The sequence below is a fragment of the Nyctibius grandis genome, chromosome 5 (assembly GCF_013368605.1).
Source record: "Nyctibius grandis isolate bNycGra1 chromosome 5, bNycGra1.pri, whole genome shotgun sequence".
NCBI classification, from domain to species: domain Eukaryota; kingdom Metazoa; phylum Chordata; class Aves; order Nyctibiiformes; family Nyctibiidae; genus Nyctibius; species Nyctibius grandis.
In genome coordinates, this window is record NC_090662.1 from 42,929,187 (window position 1) to 42,953,302 (window position 24,116).

General features: G+C 40.7%; 1 protein-coding gene across 1 annotated transcript in view; it reads right to left on the reverse strand.

The window, feature by feature from the left end:
• Positions 1 to 24,116, reverse strand: part of PTPRR (protein tyrosine phosphatase receptor type R) — a 139,329-nt gene that overhangs the window by 26,410 nt on the left and 88,803 nt on the right. Inside the window, exons 7-8 of the mRNA XM_068401734.1 lie at positions 10,545 to 10,731; positions 2,659 to 2,743 (exon numbers count right to left, since the gene is read on the reverse strand). Coding sequence (XP_068257835.1) covers positions 2,659 to 2,743; positions 10,545 to 10,731 — 272 coding nt within the window. The remainder of the gene's footprint in view (positions 1 to 2,658; positions 2,744 to 10,544; positions 10,732 to 24,116) is intronic.

The following is a 24,116-nucleotide window of genomic DNA, read 5'->3' on the forward strand; positions in this document are numbered from 1 at the left end:
CTGTAGGTGGATGGCAGAGGGAATGCAGCTGCAGATACACAGAAGGGTTTAACAGGACCAGTGGGTGGGGTTGCAGTCAGGAGGAGGGATGGAGAAACAGTGATTTTAAGGAACAGTTCAGCCACTTGCCTCTGATCCCACACTATCCCCTCATTAGTTGTATTAGCTTATTATTATAAAGCAAATAACACTTAGAAAACTTAAAGAGGCACCCTAGTGTTTGCATAAGAACGTGGGCTATGTTATACTGCAACTGAAACATCTTTCATAGAAATGTAACATTTCCTGCACTTTATAGTTTTCCATACAGAATAATTTTCATTAGGCATGCATTTTATTTCACATGAGTGTGTCTGGCTGGTAGTATCTACTAACATGAACCTGCCCTCATGCCCCCTGTCACAGAGTTATCTCTTAGAAAACGAGAACATCTTCCATAGCGCAGAGGGTGGAGCTGGCAGGACAGGCATTTTTAGGAGATAATCCATCAGCTCAAATGTCACTTGTCACCACAGGTGCCCCACAGGAGACGCACCCAGCACTGGGAATGGAAAAGCTGACACGGGCATACGAAGCAGCAGGTTGATATCATCTGAGCAGGAAACCAGGAAGGCTGTTCTATTTAATCACTCAAATCGTTTCCAACCCTCTCATACTGGGTGTGGGGTGTGCAAATATTTATTATGAGCATGTGCCTCAATCCTTAAAATATCTTCTTTGAAACAGCCTGGTGCTAACACACAACAGACCTTTTGATTTCTGTCAAAGATGGTTACAAAGTGCCTGTCAGTGAGTAGCTGTGGTGCGCACCGGCAGCGTGCTTGGACTGAAAATGTGTCTCGGAGTTAGCAGCACGTCCCAGCGAACTGGAGGTGAAAACACAAAGGCATGATGGTTCTCAAAGTTCATCAGTATCAACCATGGCCCAGCTGTCATGTCCCGATTCAAAACACATGCTGCAGTGAAACAGGACTCATTGCAAGGCGTTGCTGAAGACGAACCTGATGGTGGCTGTGGCAGTTTGGATGCGAGATGCTGTGGGAAGGGATAACTCCTTCCAGAAGTCCATCCGTCAGGCGGAGGGAGGCTTGGCGATATCCTGGCTCTGCTGCAGCTGGTGGCAAAAGTCCTGATGTCGTCAAAGGGATCAGGATTTCACCCTCTGCGTACATCCTGTTGACACTGGGCCAGACTCTAAGGGATGCTGAATTTTCTCATTACTTGGTATATAACTTGCATTCAGTTACTTACTTTCTTTAATTCCCTTCAACGTTCCTCCATTGTGCTCAGCTGCACACAGCTATGAGCTGCAATAGATGAACTAAAATTGAAGTCAATGGGAATTCTACTGGGGGCTGAAGGGAAGTGAAGACTCCACACAGCGAGTTTCTTTCCCAGCTACGTATCACATTTCTGAGACTAATCTAGCGGCTGAAGGCCATCAGTTTTCATTAATTTGACTGCAAGGCCTTTGTATGATGTGAACAAATTACAATGCATTCAGGCTAGCTGAGAGAAATCCTGTCATTTAAAGTGTGTGAATTTGCATGACTAATATATAACATCGGCCTACAAGGACATTATAGAGATGATTAGAAAACAAATTTCTAGTTGATAGGATATGCTGTCGTTTTAAAAGTATTCTTCATTCCAAACCTAAGCAAAGGGATGTGTTTACATTTTTCTCTGTGAGTGTCCCCCAACATTGTGAATCACTGCACTTTTTCACTTTGGTGATGTCAAAATATTCTAAAAACACAACTATTCATGTCTATATTTAGCGCAATGTTAAAACTTCTGCAACCTATTTTGAAACTGAACACAAAAGAAAATTATTAATAAAAGAAAAATGGAATATCTCATTATCCCCCAACAGATGTTATGAAAATAGTTGCATTTCAGAGAAACGTGTATTTTGAAGGAAAACTATTCCACTGAAAAGTTTTCAATCACCTCTAATTATAACAACATAATTGTTACTTCATCAGAAATAAATAATTTGGGCCAAGGAAAATACAGAAGCAGTATAGCAAAGCAGTAACCAGTTTACAGCAATGATGAGGCAGCACTGCATGAGAGTGGTCTTCTTACTAATGTAAACAGACTTCCACAAAGCCATGTGGTGCATGGAGAAGAAAACCAACACCAGAGGACTTATAAAGATGGAAGTCCACTACAAGAAGGGATAGAATGCACTTGCTTTTCTCAGTCTAAGTCACTTAACGTTGGACAGGATCCCAAGTAGCTTGACCCAACCAGAGGGAACTCAGTGACTGCAAGACAGTGTGGGCTGTGATGGAGGCAACAGTCTCGGTCCTCTCATCCTCCAGATCAGGGGAGCTACTGCGAGCCACAGCAGACCTCTCTCTACCCATCTGCCTTAGCTGTCCTCCAGAGAAAACCAGCATGCACCCAGGCTGCGTTTCAGTACGTGGTTGGGATGCTGACAAACTGTGCACCTACTAAGGCACCCAGTGAGAGTTCTGCATTTGCCAGTCCTACAGCACTGGGCTTTTGTTGACTTTCTACATAGAATATAAATACATTTATGAATAGGTACACAACAATCAAAGATAAAGACTGCTAGATTTTCACAGCAATACGTTCTCAAAGCAGGACTAAACGTCATAGTAGGAAACCATGGGCTAACTTACTTACTTGGCAAAATTGTTTTATAGCGGTTTTTCGTTCCATGACTCGGGATGTCAATTTCTTTGGGATCCACAAAATTCATTGGTATTTCCTATAAAAAATAAATTAAATAAGATTGGAGTTTCCAAAGGAGCCATGCAGGAAATTATCACCAGAAGGCCATCTGCTGTTACACAACTGTCTTTTGACATCAAAGTTATTAAGAAAAAAAGTGGTTCCTACCTCAAGCCTGTCAACACCCTTACTTTAATAAACACAGGGAGCTGCATATTGAAGGGGTGACTTCCAAGGAACGCCTCTGACAAATTATTAAACGCAAAGTTTTTACAGGATTAGGAGAGAGGTTAAAATACACAATAGTTCTAGAAAAGTGGAGGTGAAAAGTGCAGTACTGTAGCAGAAGAGTGCAACATTTTATGCAATTGGGGGAGCAACTTTCAACATAATTAAGTATTAATATATGGTAAGCATTTTCTTGCTAATTTTGTGCAAAGCCCTTAACAATGTCAGTCAAAGACCTTACTTGCTTTTTATAGAAACTACTAGAATGAAGTGCCTTAGTCTTTTGCATTCAGTGACTCAAAAGTGTAATAAAAATCTGAAGCTTCTGATTCTTGTTTTGATCTTTTAGTGACTGACCCGCATTGTCTTCTTTAAATATGCAGATGTGCAAGGTGTCCTGGTTTGGCCTAAACCAGGCCAATTTTCCTTTCAGTGATTTTTACTTTCAGCTAAGTCTCTTCTAAGTAACTGAACTTTCTGAAACTAACTGCATGTTTTGCAGACAGTGTCTGCTTCCAGGACTGATAACGCTCGAAGTTTGTAGTTATCACTGAGGCACCGGTAGGGATGTTATGCAGAAAGGCTCTTGCTGTACTTAGTCTTAGAGAAACCAAGGTCACTGCTAAATTCCTCACTGCTTACGAGTGAAGAGCCGAAGGGGGGTCGCACCTGCAGGGGGGAGCGGACAGGGCAGGTGACCCAAAATTGACCAGTGAAGGTATTCCATCCCATACACGTCATTCTCAGTATAAAGCGGGGGGATCACGAGGGTCTCGCTCTCTTTCTGGTATGGCCGGTGTCCGAAGAGGACTCTGTCCATTTTCCTGCTGCCCCCGATCCCTATCCGTGCATTCCTGAATCCAGCTCTTGACTGTCGCTGGGCCCAGCCTGGGCCTGCCCGGAGCCTGCCCTGCAGTGCCGGGGGTGACGTCGCCTACATTGGGGGAGCTCGATTTTGGGTTTGTATACATTTGTATATATTTGTATATATTTGATTATTTCTATTATTATTGTTATACTCTTTTTCATTATTATAGTTTATTAAAACTGTTTTAACTTTCCAACCCATAAGTCTCTCTCCCTTTTCCCTTCAGGGGGAGGGGGAGGGTTAACAGAGAGCATCTGCCACAGGTTTAATAGCCGGCCCAGCTTTAAACCATGACACAAGTAACTAATGTGACAGTTTGCTTGAAGTTCCAAAAATATACAAATGATAAACTCCTGATCAACTTTAAATTACTGTTTCTCAAATTGTTTATCAGCATGAAAAGTAAAAATCCTCCAATTTTTTATTGACCAAAATGTTTCACATGGTCTAAGGGTGGGACGGGAGAGGGATAATTTTGATTTCTGAGGTCCTGAAACATTTTTAGTGTTCTTACAGTTGAATAAAAACAACCCTTTGAAAATGGCAAGATTAAACATGTCAGGGTTTTTTTTTTTCCTGATTGTGGCGGACGTTTTACCAAGTAAAACAATCTGGCAAAATCACATTTAAAAAATGCTTCAGTTAACTCAGATCTTCATTTTTCACTGAATCTTTCTGGACAGCACTATGTAAATTATCTTAGGGTAAGCTGGAATTTGACCTTCTGTAAATTAATACTTCTACTTAAAAGCACAGTCATTACTAGAGACTTGAAAATGTCATTGCTAGCCTGGGACATTTATCCAAAGAGAGAGCAGCATATTAAATAATTACCTCTTACAGACACATAGGAACATGAAGAGGCAAAAAAGGTATGTTCCTACCCTATTCAGTGCAAACCTCCTTTGACTTGCACCACTGGAAAATTTGCTTAAGGATTTTCCTCCAAAATCGGCTGGTTTCTAACTCCAGAGGCGCAGGCCTGCCCAGGACTGTGGCACGGATGAGATGCATGGTCACTGTCCTTCAGACCCAAGCTCTGGTCCTGCCCAGCATGACTGGCTGCTGTGGGGTATCTTTAGAGGAACAAGGACGAGGCCCCTAACAGTTTGCTAACAGATGAACCCAGCAGCAGATCTTTACATGGGTTCACCAAGCAGGGGAAGCTATCCTCTTACTTTTCTGATTGAAGAGAAGTCAAAGTTAAGTAAAATTTAGATGGGTCAACATGAATTGCTTTGTTTTTTTTCTGCTTCCCAACTTGGCTTCTGAACATCTTACTACATGAGGCTCTAACTTCTGTGTTGGTTTTTATTTTTCTGCCTTCTCTGCCTGATGGCCATGTGTTTACTGGGCCTTCTTTATTCTTCCTGTCTCCCTCAGTTTCTTTCTTGGTCTCTTCCTTGCTCTTCAGCTGACTCCTCAAATGAATGACTCACTGCCTCTCATTTTAGGCTGGCCAAAGTGGTCCTGCTAAGATACACCTTCCTTGCAGGTACTTCACTCAATCCTTTATCAGCTCCCTGTACTGCTATCCATGTGACGCCTGTGCTAAGTGCAGGATCTTCTCACTTGTAATACTCCATTCCCACATGAACCTCATCCCCATTCCTTCAGGTCAAACCATCTCACCTCTGTCCTGCTTCTGATGCCTTTTCCTCCTCCATGGAACTACACAATGAGGTCCCACACACCCCTCATACTCACCTCTGACTTTCACCCCTTCCCAGTGGTGACCTCTGTGAGACTCTTCTCCTCAGCTCTTGGTCTCCAAATTGTCCTAACTGTCTCTGGTATGAGCTGTAAGCACCTTACACTGGCTAGTGGGTGACCTAGAGGTTCCCTGGTCCAGTTCTGGCTTGGTATAAACACCACCGGTGCATGGCTTCTGTAAGGTTTCCCTGCTCAACTATTGCTCTCTCTCAACCAATTGAGAGAGCGCAATACGTTAAGCCTTTGTTTAAAGTAATCTATATCTGTCATCTCCAGAGACTGGAAAAAGATGTGTGAGGAAGAGTCCTCTGCCTGCACAACAAAAGACAGTGGTCAGTGGGGCTCTTCCAGCCGCCTGGCTGTCTCCCTCTCGATGCCTGCTGAAATTTGAAAATCGTTCATCAGTTGGTGAGTTACTGACAGATGGAGAAATGCCACCGAGTTGAAAACAGAAACACATTTCTTTGGGCCAACAAGGTCAATTAATAATACTAATCACTTACATCCTGTAAACAATTTCTAGTCAGTGGGCTCCTCCCAGTAGTAAGTACTTATGGGGCCAAGGGGACAGACAGAAATCTGACAATACACCATGGATCACAGCCACAGACAAGTCACTTACTCTGAAGCTGGCTGTGAAATACAAGAGATGATGATTCCAGAAAAGAATTTAGGATATTATGGGGATAACATTCCTGCTAACGTGGGGGAAAATAAGCCCAGCAGATTGCAAATGGCATGAACATGTGCAAATTAGCTTACAAAGTCTGTAGCTATATAGGCAATATATATTGATTTGTTTTATTAAACATATATACATGTTATATATATTATATATTTAATTAAATAATCACAAATAATGTATAAGCTGTACACATTCATGTTCTCAGTTGCATGCATGCAATTATACATGCAGATGCATATATGCTTTTGTTCCTGGGCTACTTCTCTCTCTTTTTGTTAATCCAAAAAATTAATGTTAATTAAAGAACTAAAAATAACTCCAAACTGATCATGTTTCAGCCTTCCATTGAAAAGTTTGAACATTTATCCACTTTTTGCACACTTGGAAGGTTTTCATGTGAACTAATAATTCTAGTCTCAAGAAGGTTGTCTTATTGTATTTCTTTAGCTAGTTAAAACAAGCTGAGTGAGCAGAACAAGTGAGGGCTATATGTTGTGTTCTTCGCATGCCTCAAGTTGCTACTAAAGCTATTAGGTTTAGCAAGGAAGATATTAAACAGATACTGTTCAACAGCTTCATCTTAAAACACATTTTAAAAAATGGTTTAAAAATGGAATAGACAAGTGATGATCTTTTCAATAAAATTTTGTAGAAACACTGAATGGTCAAAGTCATGTTGTGCCCCTGAGGGATGAATAAAATGTGAGTCTCTATTGCCCCAAAGCCGTTCATGGATGCTGTGTGAGAGGATTTGGATAAATGGGATTCTACGGAGATGCCAACTTGTCTGTACAAACTGTCTCCTAACATGGGGGGTTTAAACATGATGAAGTTATTTCTTCTAGCTTTCTTGCCTAAGCAGTAGAATGGCAGAGAACCGATGGCATAACTGGTGATAAAAGTATGTTGGATGCTTAAAATCTTTTCTATGTAGACTGCCTGACCAATTGTTAGTAAAACAACCAAGGGATTTATTTTTCTTAAGAAAATTACTTTTATGATAAACCCTGTCTTTTTAAAGGTGACTAAAAGAACTGTTTCACAAGGATGCAATTATTCATAATGAAAACCTATTTTTAGAGTAAGATGCCACTCATCATCTATTTTATTGACTTACATACACAAATTGAAAACAAAACCAAACTCCAAGGGACCATGTGCTCTGGCATGTTTCATAAGAACTGAATTGTTTGTATGTCTTTATTAGACCTGTAGTATGCTCAAGGGGTTGCGTAGATCTTCCTGCTCTTACATGCCTTGTTAGGATACACATTCCTGTGTGGCTCTATTTATTAAATTTGAGCAATTAAACCAGTCTTAAAAAGCTTTGCTTGTTTAGTTTAGTTTGCTAATGAGTTGTAAAAGCTAAAAAAGTTAGGCTAAGGTTGGGTTGGATAGTTGTTTATGTTAGGTTCCTCTGCTCTGGTACCCTCTGATAGCAGTTGGTAGCAATGCATCTGAGGGAACTAGACGAACCAGACAGGCTTTCCTTTGTATTGCACTGGTCACCTGATACTGTTCTTTTAGCGTGAAGAAAACATGAACAATCACTCCGTATTCACCTTCTCCTTGCTATCATCATTTTATATGCTTCTGTTAGAGCCTCTCATAGTCTCTTTTCTGGGCAGAAGGGTCCTTATCCATTTAGTATCTCCCGATACAGAAGCTGTTCTAGCCTGTGATTGCCATACTTGTGTGCGTGCTTCAAGATGGAGAGATCAGAGCAGCATGCAGTTGTGAATGCAATATAGACTTTTCCAATGTCATAAAGATGTTTTCTATATTATATTCTAGTTCTTTTCCCAAGATTCTTAGCTTTGTATATCAGAACGCATCAAAGTATACAAAATGATTTTCTCACAAATGCATAACATTTTATTTGTCAACCCTGAATTTCCCCTGCCTCATCACCATCATAAAATCCTTCTGTAATGTCTTTGAAGTCCATTTTTAATTTTACTACCCTCAGTAATTCAGTGTCATCATCAAACTTTGCCACCTTACTATTTATTCCCTTTCCAGATGACTTAGGAGCATCTTGGTCAGTGTCAGCTCCAGAATAGATGCCTCTGGGACTCCACTGGTGACCTCCTTTTACTCTGAGAAGCACTCAATTCTTCCAATGCTACACTGTGTTAATTTTTCCTCACTGTATTGTATTTGTTCATATACCTATTGGCTTCTTCCTTTGCTATAATTCCTTCCAGTTTCTCTGATTTAGACATCAGATTTATAGGCTTGCAGTTCTCTGGATCTCTTCTGGAGCCCTTCTGAAAATCTCCTGTTACCTCTGGCCCTCTGATTGCTCAGCTGCTGGGGCCCCAGTGCTAGGTTAGACCTGCCCAGTTAATACATCAGTAATTGCATATATGAACTCCTTTAGGATTGCTGGGTGAATATCAGCTTATTCCAGTGAGTAGCTTTTATTAATTTTATTGATTTGTTCTACAATCTCTTCCATTAACGCTTCAATATCAGACAGATCCCTCAGTGACCTGTTTGAATCTACTCTTGCCACAGAGGTAGGAAATTCCCTAAGTTCTTCTGCGGTCAATACAGATGCAAATCATGCAGTCACTTCTTTCCTATTGCTTCACCTTCTCCAAATCCCTTTTCTACCCCTTTGATCCTCTACTGGTCCTTGTACTCTTTGGTAAGCTTCATGCTTTTGTTCGATTTAAAAATGAAGTTACATTTTTTTTAAATTCAAAACCTTTTTTTGGCCTGCCTTATTCAGCTTTCACATTCAACTGGCTTCAGTTTATGCTTTATTCTATTTCCCTTGTGTCACAGTTTAAAGCTGGGCTGGCTATTAAACCTGTGGCAGACGCTCTCTGTTAACCCTCCCCCCCACACCCGAAGGGAAAGGGAAAGGGAAAAGGGAGAGAAACTTAGGGGTTGGAAAGTTAAAACAGTTTTAATAAACTATAATAATGAAAAAGAGTATAATAATAATATTGGAATAATCAAATATATACAAATATATACAAAACCAAGATTGAGCTCCCCCGATGTTGGCCACGTCACCACCGGCACTGCAGGGCAGGCTCTGGGAAGGCCCAGGCTGGGCCCAGCGACGGTCAAGAGGATTCAGGGATGCACGGATCGGGATCGGGGGCAGCAGGAAAACGGACAGAGTCCTCTTTGGACACTGGCCAAAAGCTCAAGCCGCAGAAGCAGCCCAAAGCAGCAGCAGCACCCAAACACAGCAGAGGAAGCAAGGGAAGGCGGAAGGGCAAGAGCACGAGACCCTTGTGATCCCCCCGCTTTATACCGAGAATGACATGTATGGGATGGAATACCTTCGTTGGTCAATTTTGGGTCACCTGCCCTGTCCGCTCCTCCCTGCAGGTGCGACCCCCCCTTCGGCTCTTCACTCGTAAGCAGTGAGGAATTTAGCAGTGACCTTGGTTTTTCTAAGACTAAGTACAGCAAGAGCCTTTCTGCATAACATCCCTACTGGGGCCTCAGCGATAACTACAAACTTCGAGCGTTATCAGTCCTGGAAGCAGACACTGTCTGCAAAACATGCAGTTAGTTTCAGAAAGTGCAGTTACTTAGAAGAGACTTGGCTGAAAGTAAAAATCACTGAAAGGAAAATTGGCCTGGTTTAGGCCAAACCAGGACACCTTGTTAAAGAGTGGTTCTCCTTATTTCTGATAACCTCTTTCATCTGGCTGTTTTGCAATACCAGTCTTTTTCAGGTCTTCTTAACGTAATATTTAATAATGTGCTTTCCCTGATTGAGTTTTTCTGCTCTGACTTGTTTCTACCTGGCCACTGTCTTCATTTTAGATTCTTGCCTTTTTAATATTAAATAAACTTGTAGGAGACTTCAGGTTTTTTGGTCATGAGTATATTAGTCTTGCTGTATGGAGTGTTTGTTAAAGACGGTGGGTGTCCCTGTCTGCTCCAAAAAAGTCATTCGTAGTGGCTAAAAATTTAGTGTTCAAATTACAAACATACACGATGCTTACATGGGAATGGGAAACAAAATCTCCAATTATTACTGTGTTTTCTGTCGTCACAGCCTTTATGATCTCTTTGAAACTGTCACCGTGTTACAGTCCTGGCTGTTTGTACTGTAGCTTTCATATGACATTTATCCCATCTATGAATGGGACTTCAAACCAAGAGGAATCTGTATTATCTATGGATATAACTGACTGACTTACCTGTCTTTAGTGCATAAACACAAACCACCTTGAAACTATCATCTAATCTGCCCTTTGGAAATTATTTGTACCTTGACATTAAAGTGTTGCCCAATTATTTTTTCCTCACAGTTTCTGTTGTGCCAATTATGTCAAAAAAACCTCATTTAGAGCTTGTTGTTAAACTCACCATGAATTCTGCTTGAAGTAAATGAGAACATGCAACTGCGTCTCGAAGCTGCTGCCGTGTCAGAACGCGGCTGGCTGACTGTAGGTATTCCATCGCTACTTTTTCTCGTGGAGTTGGCACAGTGATGAAAGGTTCAACAGTTCCCAAACTGCTCATATCCAAAGTCAGTGAGACGTTGGAGCCTCGTCTGTGTTAGAAAATAATTAAAACAGTTATATCAGATCTGTGTTACTGTAAGTGCCATACTGATGCATCTGATCCTGAGTTATTTATGCACTCTGTGTAGTCACTGGGAGATTTGGGTGTGCAAAGACTGCAAGACTGGTTTCACTGGAAGCACTGGGTGGTCAGAAAACCAAGATTTTACATATCGTCATACCTCTTGAAGCCAACAACTGATTGCAAGAACAGTGTGCAACTATTTGTATTATTCTAGAAGTAGAAACTGATCTCTACATGCTGCTTAATTTTTATGGATGTCTATTGTGAAAGTGATATCTTAGTAAGGAAGAAATGTTTCAGAGAAAAAAAAAGGGATATATTTCTGATACATATAACAACCTGGAAATAAATTCACAGTTATGTCAGCTATATGTTTAAGAATCTACTGAAATTAAATATACAGAATGGAGGGGGGAAAAGTGATAAAATCAGCAGAAATAAGTGGAAAGGCAGTGCAAACATCTGACTACAAAGACAGTGAACAATGTCACAGAATGGGGGGGAAAAAAGTGATAAAATCAGCAGAAATAGGTGGAAAGGCAGTGCAAACATCATGACTATCAAGACAGTGAACAATGTCTCATGTTAGGTAAGAGAGAAAGGAGAGTCAATAAACCACAATAAATGAGCTGCATCCCAGGAGAAGGAATGGTCATAGACTTAGAGGGGTTATTCAGAAATGCCAAGCATCTCTTGCAGATAATGAAATTCATCAACATTTCACATTTCTACAGGAAAATAAAGTTGGATTCAACAACACCTTTGAGCCATGAAAATACAAACAAAGCACACTTCTCTGTGCTTGGTACGAGTTCTACTCTTTTTGTCGCCTTCTCCAAACAACACTTAAGAAAACTGTCTTTTTTCTTAGTTTCAACCCATCGATCAAATGTTATCTACTCAACCCTTAACTTCAGCTGTATCGATTGCAATAAATCCATGCTCTGTGAATTGTGATGACTAAACACACTTTCGTAGGCATTTCTCAAAGTTTTTGTGTTTACTAATTAGGAATCAGTACTGTAAGACTGTACGATTCAGCTGCCTCTGAATTGGGCTACAGATGCCCAGCTCTAGGTCTCTAACATTTACCAAGCAGCTATGCACATATAGAGATATGACAACACAACTTTCATTCCTACCTCTGCACATTATCACCTCTCTAATGTATGCTTACAGGAGGGTTCTTCAAGTGCTTAGTTGCTCTACCTTATTTGGACATATACAACCACAACGTTAACACCTCTTTCTCAACTCTCTCCTAGTAGTCAACCAGCCAGATCACAATACAACGCTACGCCTTGCCCATTTTTAAAATCCCGTATGCCAGTGATTAACCATTTACTGGTTAATCCACTATCCAGTGACTCCAATTTTCCTGCTAGAACTCCACGTGGTTGGGCACGTTTCTTATCGGCAGGAGAACTGCTGGGTGAGTGTGACCTCACACTGCTCTGGATACTGGGATGTTGTTAGGTACAACTGTCCCTTTTGCAGTATTACCACGTATTATTATAAATATATAGACATCATCAGATAGTACCTGTGAGGCAGCTGCTATTAATATTGGGGAAATGCTTTCCTCTAGTCTGTAGCAAAAGTTGCTTGTGTTAATACTTTCTCTTTACTGTCCTCTTGATATCCATGGGTTGCTCATAGGTATTTGTATATGCACACATACTTGAGCAAATTATTTGACTTTTCAGACATTGTGACTCCTACTTAGTGCTGGTGTTGCTGTTCTGCTTTCTGATCTTCTGCCACCAGGATAAGTACTTTTAGGGTTTATTGCTTTCTTCTTTGTTTGTAACCATATTAACAAAACACTTTTTTTGTTCTGACACAACTTCGATGCACTTCCCTTCCTCTTATACACGTCAGCAGATCCTTCAGTAATTTTCTTTTAAATTAAACCATTTCTTTCATGTCAGTCTGCATGAATAGAAATTACTTCAGTCACCCACATGTCGCTTAGCAAAACACAAAGCAACGCTGGCCAAGAGACAAGACCACCTGGTGGAATCAGTGAATCTCAGATTGTGCCATACTGTCCATAAGCATATTTCAGCCTAGGTGATGGGTGGGTGATAGCAAGAGCTTTGCTGTCCAGGCCCACAGATGGTAACAGTGAGTCAGCAACAGAAGCAGAGGTGGGAGAGGTAAATGGAAGCTGAGGCGGCCGCAGACAGCTGGCTGCCTCCGTGGGCATCTGGGGACAATTTCTGTTGGCAGAGGGAAGTAGGTGGGGTATGATTCTGCTAATTTTGCTAGGAGGTAGGCAGAAGTGAGGCAGCATCCTGAGCAGAAATGACTAGTAACTGATATATGCATAAGCTGCGAGTAGTGCTCTGTGGCTCACTGCACACCCTGCATCACACCGAAGCCGCAGCCAGTGGTACCAGTGCTCATACCCAAATCCAGAGCTGTGACAGCCTGGGAGGTGGACATGTGAGCTGGCTGCAGTGGTCACTCTCTGCCGGACCCTGAGGGAGGGTCCTGTCTCATGTTACCCATCCCAGCACCCCAGGGACCTGCCCCCTGTCTGGAGGGGAAGCCAGTCCCCCAGCTCCACGCCACTTCTCAAGGAAAACATCCTGTTAGACTGCTTTCTCACAAAAACCCTCCTGCAAAAGCACCTCTTCTGAGCACAACTAGCAATTTATTCTGTGGAAAAAGGGAGACCCTCAAACAGATGGCTCTGAGGGCGTATATCGCGAATCCAATCTTTTGAAAACAATCCAGAAATCCACAGAAGAGGTGTGCAATGAGCCTCTCCAAAACTGTTTAGGCTACCTTTGGTTGAGAAATAGGTAGCGATTTAGACCCAGACATACTTCCTGTAAGAGCCTACTGAGATTTCCCTAATATAGAGGAAAAGTATTCGCATTGTTCAGTAAAAAAAGTACACTGAAAATGTAATATTTCTTGGCTTTTATGTTGTTATAACTGACAGTCTTGGCAAAAAGGCTATTTCCTTTTTAACAACAACAAAAAATATACCTGATCTAATTATAACTTCGAGTTTACAGCTTTTACCATTTATGGGGATTATTAACTAATACCGGTGTTGAGAATCAAATAACTTACTCTGGAAAGAAGAAATAGCTTTTAGCAGCATATTTAACACATTAAAAGCTACACATTGAATAAAACTGAATACAGGGCCAGAAAATAATTACCTAAAGGACAGCGGGCCTTCCTTAGAAAGTCTGTAAGAGGATGTACAATGATAATAGCTCTAAAGGTAATTGCTTCCATAAAATGGGCATCTCAAAGAACACTTTTGAAGAAATATGCTTCAGTTAATAAAAAGATTTTAATAATGTTTACATTAGTAATACTAACTATTGCCAATACTAACATTGAATCACTCAGACTTCTTTACTGCATTCAAGACGTGCCTGAGGAATAGGGCTGAAAACATTTTGCCTTGTCTTGAAAGATGAGGGAGGGCCTGAACCTGTCATGCTCTTGAATGTCCTAATAGAAGATGATTATAGTCTCAGGTCTCAAGAGTAGAAAGCAAGAATTCTCTTCTTTTTCACTTTACCTGGATGGAGAGAGGTTTAGGTAGTAAACCCACCTTTTCCCACCTTATTGAGGAACTGCACAAGACTAGCCACAGAGCACCAAGGACGGTACCACCTAAAACAAAGCCCATTTTTTGGTAACTATCCCTTGTCTCCAGTAGGTTTGGAATAAAGAAATCACAATCAGACCAGTGACACTTCAAGTCAGACAACTCATTTTTTCTTGGCGACGAGAGAGAGAGAGATCCTGACTGCATACAGGTATCTTTCCATTTCAAATTAGAATGAAGGAGCCATACACGTGGGTTTTCCCTTATTTCTGACATACTTACAACACTTTTTTACCTTCGAAATAACTTTATATTCTTTATGTTCCCCATGTTACTAGTCTGGGCCAAATCAGAGAAGATTTTGTTATGATACACCTACCCCAGCATCCCCCCCGAGGTTGTGTCTTGATGGGAAAGAATATCATGTGAGGAATCTGAGGAATTGTAAACATTCGTGACAACATTACATTAAAATCAGCATGAGACTAACTCTTCCCAAGTTTCAGCAGCTGGGACAGCCACCTCATCACTGGGTATGTGAATAAGTGTAATCAGGAAACCACTTGTGTCTGTGTATTGTCTAGTATCCAGAGGGGGTCTTACTACATACTCACAGCCCTCTTTTCAGTTGGGTAATAGGAACAAGTCCACTAATGAGAATCCACCGGAGTATTTTAAATAATACATTTATGGAAGCAGATTTTATTACAGACCCTGATTAAAAAAAAAAAAAAAAAAAAATTAATGCAATGTTTGTTTCAAAACTCTCAAAAGAAAGCTCCATCTGTCCACCTCGGAGGGCCACCAGGTTACTAAAGCCTATCAATCATTAGCAAGGTCATTTCCAGGTTTTCCCTGACCCTAAAATTAAGCCTTAGCTGGTGATTATGAAAATCCAGTTACCCAACACATTTTCCCAGTTGTTTATTTAAGCTGGGTAATTTCTTTAAATACACGTTCCCATGTTTATTCAGCACTCCTGAAAAATGCAACACCCAGATTCCCAGTCCTCGGCTTTTCATTCTCTCTAGTGGTTTTGGAAGTGGCAGTGATGGCTGCTGCCCTCCAAGAACCATTGCCCTCCGACCCCGGCATTGCAGAGGTGGGAGGCGCTTCCTTCTGCACCCTCCGTCCCTCTGCCGAGCTTCTGCGCAGCCGAGGCAGGAGCTGTGTCAGCCGTGCAGGTGGAAGGAAACCATTAATTTAGCGGGGAAGAAGCGGCGCTGGCTGCAGCCGCTGGGAGGGAGTTTGCTTTGGGTCCTCAGGTTCCCCGCTTGTACCAGGGGGACGCTCCCGCCAGGGCTACTCTCCCTGGGTTTTAACTGCAGGGACGCCAGGAACACCACTGCGATTCCCATGATGCGTTTCTTTCTCTAGTGCACACACCACTAGGTCTAGGACAGGGCCGTCCTGATTTCTTTCCCCTTGTGGTCCATCTCATTCAGGCAATGCACTGACATTTCAGGATGGGTTTTGCACTGCTGCAGTTGCACGGTGCAAGCACAAGTAAGCACAGGTTTCTGCCTCTTACTACCTTATCGGTGTCAGACTTCTCCTGCTTACCCAGCTTAGTTTCAGTAGAGTACTTCAAGGAAAAACATGTAAATTTTGTAAAAAAGGACAATGGAAAAAATATAAGTCTCAGCTTTGCTGCCGCTTTAAAAATAGTAAGAGAAACCATGGTCATGTAGATGAAGAAATGTGATACGTAAAGCTGTGTAAAGTGTGAAAAGCACAGTAAATGAGAAAAGGATATAATGATGTTGTTATTATTCCTGTATTTCAATACAAAATAAATAAAAATAGGATACTGCATTGACTTCATCAAGAAAAATCAATGCTGAAAAAAGAAAAAGTAGAAAAGCAGAGATACAGAGGGGTTAAAAAAAATCATTGCAAAGGACTGAACATACTGCCATTTTCTTTCAGCCTTGGGCAAACAGTAACACAGATCTTCTAATATATGACTGAGGCATTTCTTCACAAATCCACATTTATAGTATCCATTACAGTCAGTCCTCAGAAGGTTAAGAGATGGCTCTCATTTGAAGTGAAGTATAATTTGATAAATTTTAAAGTAACAATCACAGTATTGTTAAATAGTTGCTTCTTACAAGCATAAGAATGGTTTACGTATTTTTCAGAAATGCTTATATATGATTCTTGCTCTGTACATGCTAGCCTGAAATATATATCATCACCTTGTAGTACTTATGTTACTGGATATTTTGGGAAAGTAGGGCTGAATGAGAGTATGGTTGCATTAACAGGTGTGGTAATTTCTCTTTTTTTTCCTGACCATCAGTACACTATCTCAAACAAGTCTTCTAAGCACTTGGTAAAACTCCATTACTGACCACACAAAGCTGAAAAAAGAAGATTATTTTTTTTCCTAGGTCTACATTCTTTTCTTGGAAATGTACAGGTCATAAGTTTCAGTTTTCTGTTGTGCTGCAGCACATATGAGAGAATATTGACAGAAAACCCCACAAGTTCTGATAATACACAATACACATTAATGTAATTATCCTCTTATTTACTCCTACTTTCAACAAAGGTCGATCAATATAATCAGTATTAGTTTGAGAAAATCATGAATAAAAAATTCATTATGTAACTATGTGACTGTCATCCTAATAAATAAGTACTTGCACATAATACTTATTGCATATAATGTACTTTTTATTTTTACACTCCTAGGCGCCCTATGAAGCATTGTTTTACAGATGCTATGCTTGGCAGATCTGTGGTGAAAACTCAGTTTCTCAAATGATCTCTGCTTTGCTTGCTGACAATTTTGAGTTGCAGTTGGTTTTCACTTGAACAAGTGCTGCAGGTTTTAGGAACTCTCTCAGACCTGGGGTTATCAAGACTTTTAAACAAACTAAACCTACATCACACCCAGAATGAAGTACTCAAAACCCAGCAGCTGTGATCAACCAACTAACAAGGCCCAAAGAAGAATTAGTGTCAGAAGCAGGACTAAAACCCCAGGTTCCCTAAATCTGTGTCATTTCTCAAGTTACCTTAAGTCATTTTGCAAGCAATTGTCCCAGGTACTCTTCTCTAAATGAAATTGCTCTTCAACTGATTTCAAGATTCAGTACTATTTATGTCAATCATTTACTTAAAAAACAACAACAGCAGAGGAATACAAACTGATTTTGATAGAAAATCTGTAACTACGAATTTAAAATAACTGATTTACTTTGCATTAAAGGGTAATATGCTTTATGGCCAGTCTAAATTGATACAGCCTGATACCATGAAGGACTGATTCCACTCAGCTCATGTTTGGTCACTTTCCAGCAACTTTACTATGCATGTAAAAAATGCACGCAGTTCTTTGGAGCAGAGTTCCACCTTCACCACTTCGGTGTGCAGGTGGTCAAAACTTGATCTTCCCCCTTTTCCTGCCATCCTCTGACATATCAGTGCTACCTAAAACACCAGAAATTACCTACTGACCTCCTATCATGCCTAGGAACAGTGGATCTCTCATTTTCTATAGGCTCCTGGCCTCATTTCCAAAGCCTTATTCCTCTCACAGATTAACCGTTCTTTGGCTCTGATTTTTCTTCTCCAGAGGAGATCCTGGACATATAGGTAGGTGTTAGCCCAATGTTTCCACAAGCATGCTTAGCAATTCAATTGTTAATATTACTGATATTTATAATATTTCTACTCTTCTTCACAGTCACCTGCACCCAAGATGAATCCTGTAGCCATTTGTGTGGGCAGCTCAATCTCACCAACCAGAGGACCTTGTTTACAACGCAAAGGGGGTAAGCTAGATATAATACCAACGCACCTATCACCAGAAAGCCATAGCTGGAGGATATTTAAGCTCAGGACTATAAGGGAGGCAACAGGATGAAGTACACTGATCCTATGCATCTTCTTGGAAAGATTTGCCATTTCTGCTCATGTTTGCTCTATCACATGGCTCTTCTCGTAGTATTCTAGTGTTGCATTATTATTTTTTACCACTTATTTGTCACTTGAAAAACTGATGCTGAAAGGAGAAGAAGAGGGATATAGGGCTGCTGTGAGGCAAGATTTACAATCCTCTGCAGCTTCCTAGCTACAAGAAACCTGGCAGCACCTGGAAGCATCCTTCAGCCCTCTCTGAGTTCAGGAGCCTCAGCTATGAAGCTTAAATAGCTTTTCTGGAAAGTGGAGGCGCTTTATGTTCTTTCCAGAGGGTCTGATCTTGTTCCCACAGCTACGAGCGAGAGCAGGCCAATACCTCTAGCACTAAATTGCAAACAATTCTCAGGACCTACTCACAGCTCAGCATGTCAAAATGAACTGAGGAAACGGTTTTGACAAGTACTTCTGGACTAAGTTTTAAGCAATCAGTATCTGGTTAGGACAGGAATGGCTCAATATCCTGTAGAGGAAAACAGCTGACATGAGAGTAGTTTCAACTTTCCCTCTTTTAATCATGCTTTCTAATGTACTGCCAATTCACTCCTGTTCTGCCCTCGATAAGGCTACGCCGCTCAGCTACGGGAACTGACTGTTCAAAAATGCAAAGCTTATACAACCTCCCATCTTTTCCTGTAGATTATTTCTACAATCAAATTGCATTTTGTCACGCAAACTTCTCTCTCCAATAAAATCTGAATGGTAACATAAAGCTCTATTTCTGATTCATATTCACATATATGTGTTTTCAGCATGAGTGAAAACTGAGTTAAATGTTCAGAAGTAAAAATAAATGAAGATGCTAATTTGTTGTGCTTATTTAAGCTGTTTTTTCAAAGAGCTGAATAAGTGTTTACTAATTTGTTGTTAATTTGCTTTAGATGGTAGAGCTTTAATTAAATGCAGTCTTGTTTATTACTATTATTACCTGACTGCATAGCTGCATTGCTCTATTTTTTACTGGAGGCCTCATTGCACAAACATACTGGATGATCTGTTCTCTCTCCGATTAATGCACATGCTAATTAAAAACAAGCGTCAATGAATATAAACAAAAGGAATTAAAAGAATAGGGAAAGGGAAAAGAGAATGGAGAGGAATAACAATTAGCTGTTAAGGCTGCACAGACTAAACAAATGCACAACCTAATGAGCTCAGGTGATGCATTTTTTTAAGGTAAGCCAACAAGAACTGTTAAAAAACCCCACATATTCTCTCTGCTGTATCTTTTGCTCAAAAATTGGAAAAAAAAATCAATTTGCAAAATATTTTTTTTCATACTTGTATGAGTTGCCCCTCTATGATTTCAGTTCATAAGTACCTCCATGATGCCTTGGAGGAGCTGTAGCCAGGCACCATGATTTCCCTTTTAGATCTCTTGCCCAGGTGCAAAGTCTGATTACTTTTCCCAGCGCACACAAGGCTCACTTCTTTGCTGAGCACTACAGCATGCCTGGAGGGTGCTTGCCTGCAGTATTCAGAGAACTGTAGCCTATCCAAGAGAACAGATCTAACAAATGAGAATAGAGGTGCAACACTACAGAAACAGCTCCTAGGAAGTATTTTTTTAAGACCGCTTAACTGAGTTTTTTTGCTACTTAGTTGATCAGCCCTATGGTAAACAAATAAATAATGAACTGATCTTAGATTTTTCATCTTTCAGATGAAAAAATGTTGTGGGTTGGGTTTTTTTTTCATAACAGGAGCCTTATCAATAAGTCCATTTAGTTTCATGTATTCCATACTAATTAATCTCTTAAGCACAAACTCTGCCTCCATCCTGCACCTGCTGTTCATTTAAGGACTATAATCTACAACCCTTAAATCCAAACAAGCAAATATATAATCTATACACACATTAATGTCCTTCAATACTCTTTTGAGGCTTTAACCAAAACCAGCTGCCCTGGAAAAAGACACGGGTAGGAGTATTCTTAATGTAAATGGGCATTATCTTCAAACACTATCAGTAAGAGAAAATTATTTTTTATTGTGACTTGAAGACTAATCAGTACAATGAGTTCTTTCCTGGTGAGTTTGCCATTTGGGAAAGACAGGAAGGAACATCTGGGAAAAGAGGCGTTTACTACACCCTGTCAACCTTAAGATAATAAAAAAGCACATTCCTTGTTTATTTGACTTGGTCTTCATTATCTTTAAACTACTGCAAGTGTCACACAGGAGATTTCAAATGAATTGTTAGGGCGCTTTGAAGAAATTGCTGAACAGCAGCAGTTCCTGAAGAATGTAAAACCTCCAGACCCACAGCGTTGCTCAACAGAGCTGCGCCATCTATGGACATTTCTAAAGGGAGCTGGCGAAACTGCTCCACTCAGTCACGCAGTGGACAGAGTATCTACGGTTGCCTGTAAAGATCAAGAATCCTTTCAGCTCATACACTTTGGAACGCACAGTCCCATTTCCAGAGTGACTTATGTGCTTAAGTTATACTGTGAGATGATGGGATTTAGGCTGTTTGTTAGAGACAAGAACATTATATGTGCACTTAGGTCTGCCATTTAGCTGCTTCTGAAGTTTCCAGAGCTGACACCTAAGCTAGGTATACAAACCTTTCTCCCTTCCCAGCTTTTTCTTCTTGATTCACTTTAGTAGTATGGCTTTCTAGCCTTGCTTTCTATGGGAAGGCTTGCTTGAACAAGTGTATTAATGTGTAAAGTGCCTGGACTGAAAATGGAGTTTAGGAAATCCACTTAGGATTGCAATTTGAAATGGAGCAATGCTTGAATGCTTTTAAAAGACAGCTGTAAATGTCTGCATACCAAGGTGTACTTTATCTTGCACTTCAGAGATTAGATAGACCTTTAAAAGAGGTATTGCCAAGCTGTATAGTCCCATTCAGGGCTGAGCGGCTGATGAGGAACAGACAGGTAAGTGACCCGGAGCTCCTTCTTACAGAGCTCAGCAGATCCCTTGAAAGCCATGGCCCTGGCCACTGTCTGCCTTCATCAGAGACGTTCCTAGAGGGGAGTGCATAGGCTGGGCTCTAGAGAAAGGAAATGCATCTGTACCTGTGCCCAGAGATGAAGGCATGGGCCAGAGCAAAGGCTTTCTGGATCTACTCTTCCTCATACACACCATCAGTGAGTCAGTACAGATTGGAAATTCCAGAGTGAAATAAATACAATTGCTTCAGATTCATAGTTCTCTATTAGCAAAGGATTCACAGCATTAAGAAACTTAAATCACTTGACTTACGTTCACTTCTATGAATTTGAATAGAGGAGGGAAATGTGAGGACTCCGATAAAAGCAGTGTTCCTCTAAATGCACATTGCATTATGAAACAAAGAAAAAGGAGGAGAAGTCATATCTGAAAGATAAACCAAACTCCCTCCCAACCTGACCTCCGCCCCATCTATCTCACCACAAACGCTCTCAACACACAAGGCTCCATACAGGTAATGATGTAACACAGGTTAGGTTAAAATACATTGAAGGGAGTGATGTAGAAATATGAATGTAAATTTGGTGTACTATGTGTAAGACCAAAGGTTGACCAGTATCCTGCTTTCAACAATGGCCAGCAAGAGGAGGTTTAAGGAAAAAATGCAAGAACAAAGCAAGCAGGAATTACTGATCACTTAATTAACACTGTTATTTATTTTTAGTATGACCTCCAGCTTCTGTCAATCTGTAGTTTAGGAACATCCGGAACCAAAGGTTGCTTCCACATCTTTGTGTCTGGTGTCTTCTCTTCTGTGATTCTTCCTTCAGTCAGCTTTCTTAGCCCACCTTATGACCTCTGCACTGTCCCAGGAGAATGAGCTCCATAGCTGGGAGCCAGGCAATAGCAAATACTAGACATGGGGACTAGAGGGGTATTTAGGCCATCTACATTTGGGAAAATCCTTGTGATGAAGCAGAAAACATTTATTTTATTCTAATCTTCTCAGTAAATTGCAAATGCATTCTCTGTAGCCAGAGGATTACCTTTGGTATTAATTACAATACCAGCTTTCTGCTTTTCACAATGCCGCCTTCTTTTGCAAACCTATTCAGTATTGTGCTCTCTGGGCTAAATTCTCTTCCCAGATACCTCTATAAATCCACTGAGGCAAAACAAGCTAAACAGAGTCTAAAGTGAAACAAGACCATGCAAATTGGATTTATTAGTTGTTGTGTACTTTCCTGCTGTTCTGATTGCTTTCCTTCATTTGTTGTAAGGCTATGCTGTTACATCCACTATCAAATCCAGGGAAAGGAACTGAAAGCCTCTGGGCTATGCAGCAGTCCTACAGTGGAATTTGCTACAACTCAGGAAGGATTTGAGACATCTCAAAGGCAGGAGATGTGGCTGCCAGGGGGACAGTGGGAAGAGGAAGGGCAGGCTCAGCTGCCTCCTGCCCAGCACCGGCCCCATCTCTCACTGGCAGCATGGCTTTCCAGGGAGCTGCTATTGGTCATCCCAAAGCATCGGGACCGAGTTCCCTAGAGAAACATTGTACTTAATGACATTTTTCTGTGTGGGAATTATATACAGTACTTCCCCTTCTGATGCCTATCGCATATTTGAGCAGTCATTTGAAGTCACTGTGTTCTGTTTTGCTCCTGTTATCAAATCACAGTATTAACATGACAGGGATAATTATAGCTACCATAAATTAATAACAACAGTACACTGTTTGTTAAGCATCAAAAGTATATTCTTCGATAGGGAACATAAGGGAGGTCCCTGTCCCAGAAAGAAATATCACTTTCATAGCTTCTTACAGACTCCACTGGTTAGAGAACTGAATAAAGAGTTCAAGAGCCCAGGTATTTTATGAAGATATGGCACTGATTTGCAACATCATCTTGGATCAGTCACTTAACCCATTAATGTTTCCCTTAACTTAGTATGAAAATCATAAAAGAGTTCCTGAAACATCTTGGCTGTACTCAGCTAAGGTTCAAAGTCAAACCAAACTGATGCATCAGCTTGGATGTGATGGTATCAAAGCAGACAAACAACTCTAGCAAGAACCTGGCTGAAATGTCAGTGTCATATGAAATCAGCTAACACGTCTGGGCAGTATTTCTCAGGCTGAGCCATTCTCATAGCATACTCCTGGCATCCTCATCTCTGCCACGATGCTATTGCTTCTCCATTTCCTGAGGCTTGCTGATTGTCTGTATGCATCTACTACCTTGTCTGATGTTTAGATTGTAAGTTTCTTGGATGGAGGATCATTTCCTTTTTGTGTGTATATGAAGCCTTGCACAGAAGGATCCTGATGTGTGACCGAGGCTCTCAGGTACTATATTAATAAAAATGATAAAGAGAATTTCCCACAAGAGCTGCAAAATAGTCTGACCCACAGATTTACATGCAATATTCTTTGAGGAAATGTGTATTTGCAAACAAGGGGCATTTCCGCTAGCTAGCAATGTTAAGCTTTCTGTACATACTTGCTCTTACTGTGTAGGAGATCTCTGCTGAATTTCCAGAACTGGATTTTTCCAAAAAAGAAGCAGTATAATTAGTCAACTGTTGTAATTAATAAGTGTTCTCCTGACAATGCACAGAAACAAAATGAATTATGATTACACTCAAAGAAGAGATTCACGGCCTGGAATATTAACTGATGGCTACAATATAAGGTGGATGTAAGTACTGTCCAGTACACGGCTTCTTGCAATTCAAATTGGATATTTTATATTGCAGTTTTGGAGGCATTTTGATGTTTTTCTGTTCTTTCTTTAACTGTGTTCTGTGTCTGTTCCTAACATTTTAAATTAAGGGGAACTGAGCTAAATTCAGCTGTAGGCTGCCCTGCAGAACAGCTGGCCAGAAGGAATGGCATGATCAATGAGAAATGCATTCCAAAACAAGAGGAAAGG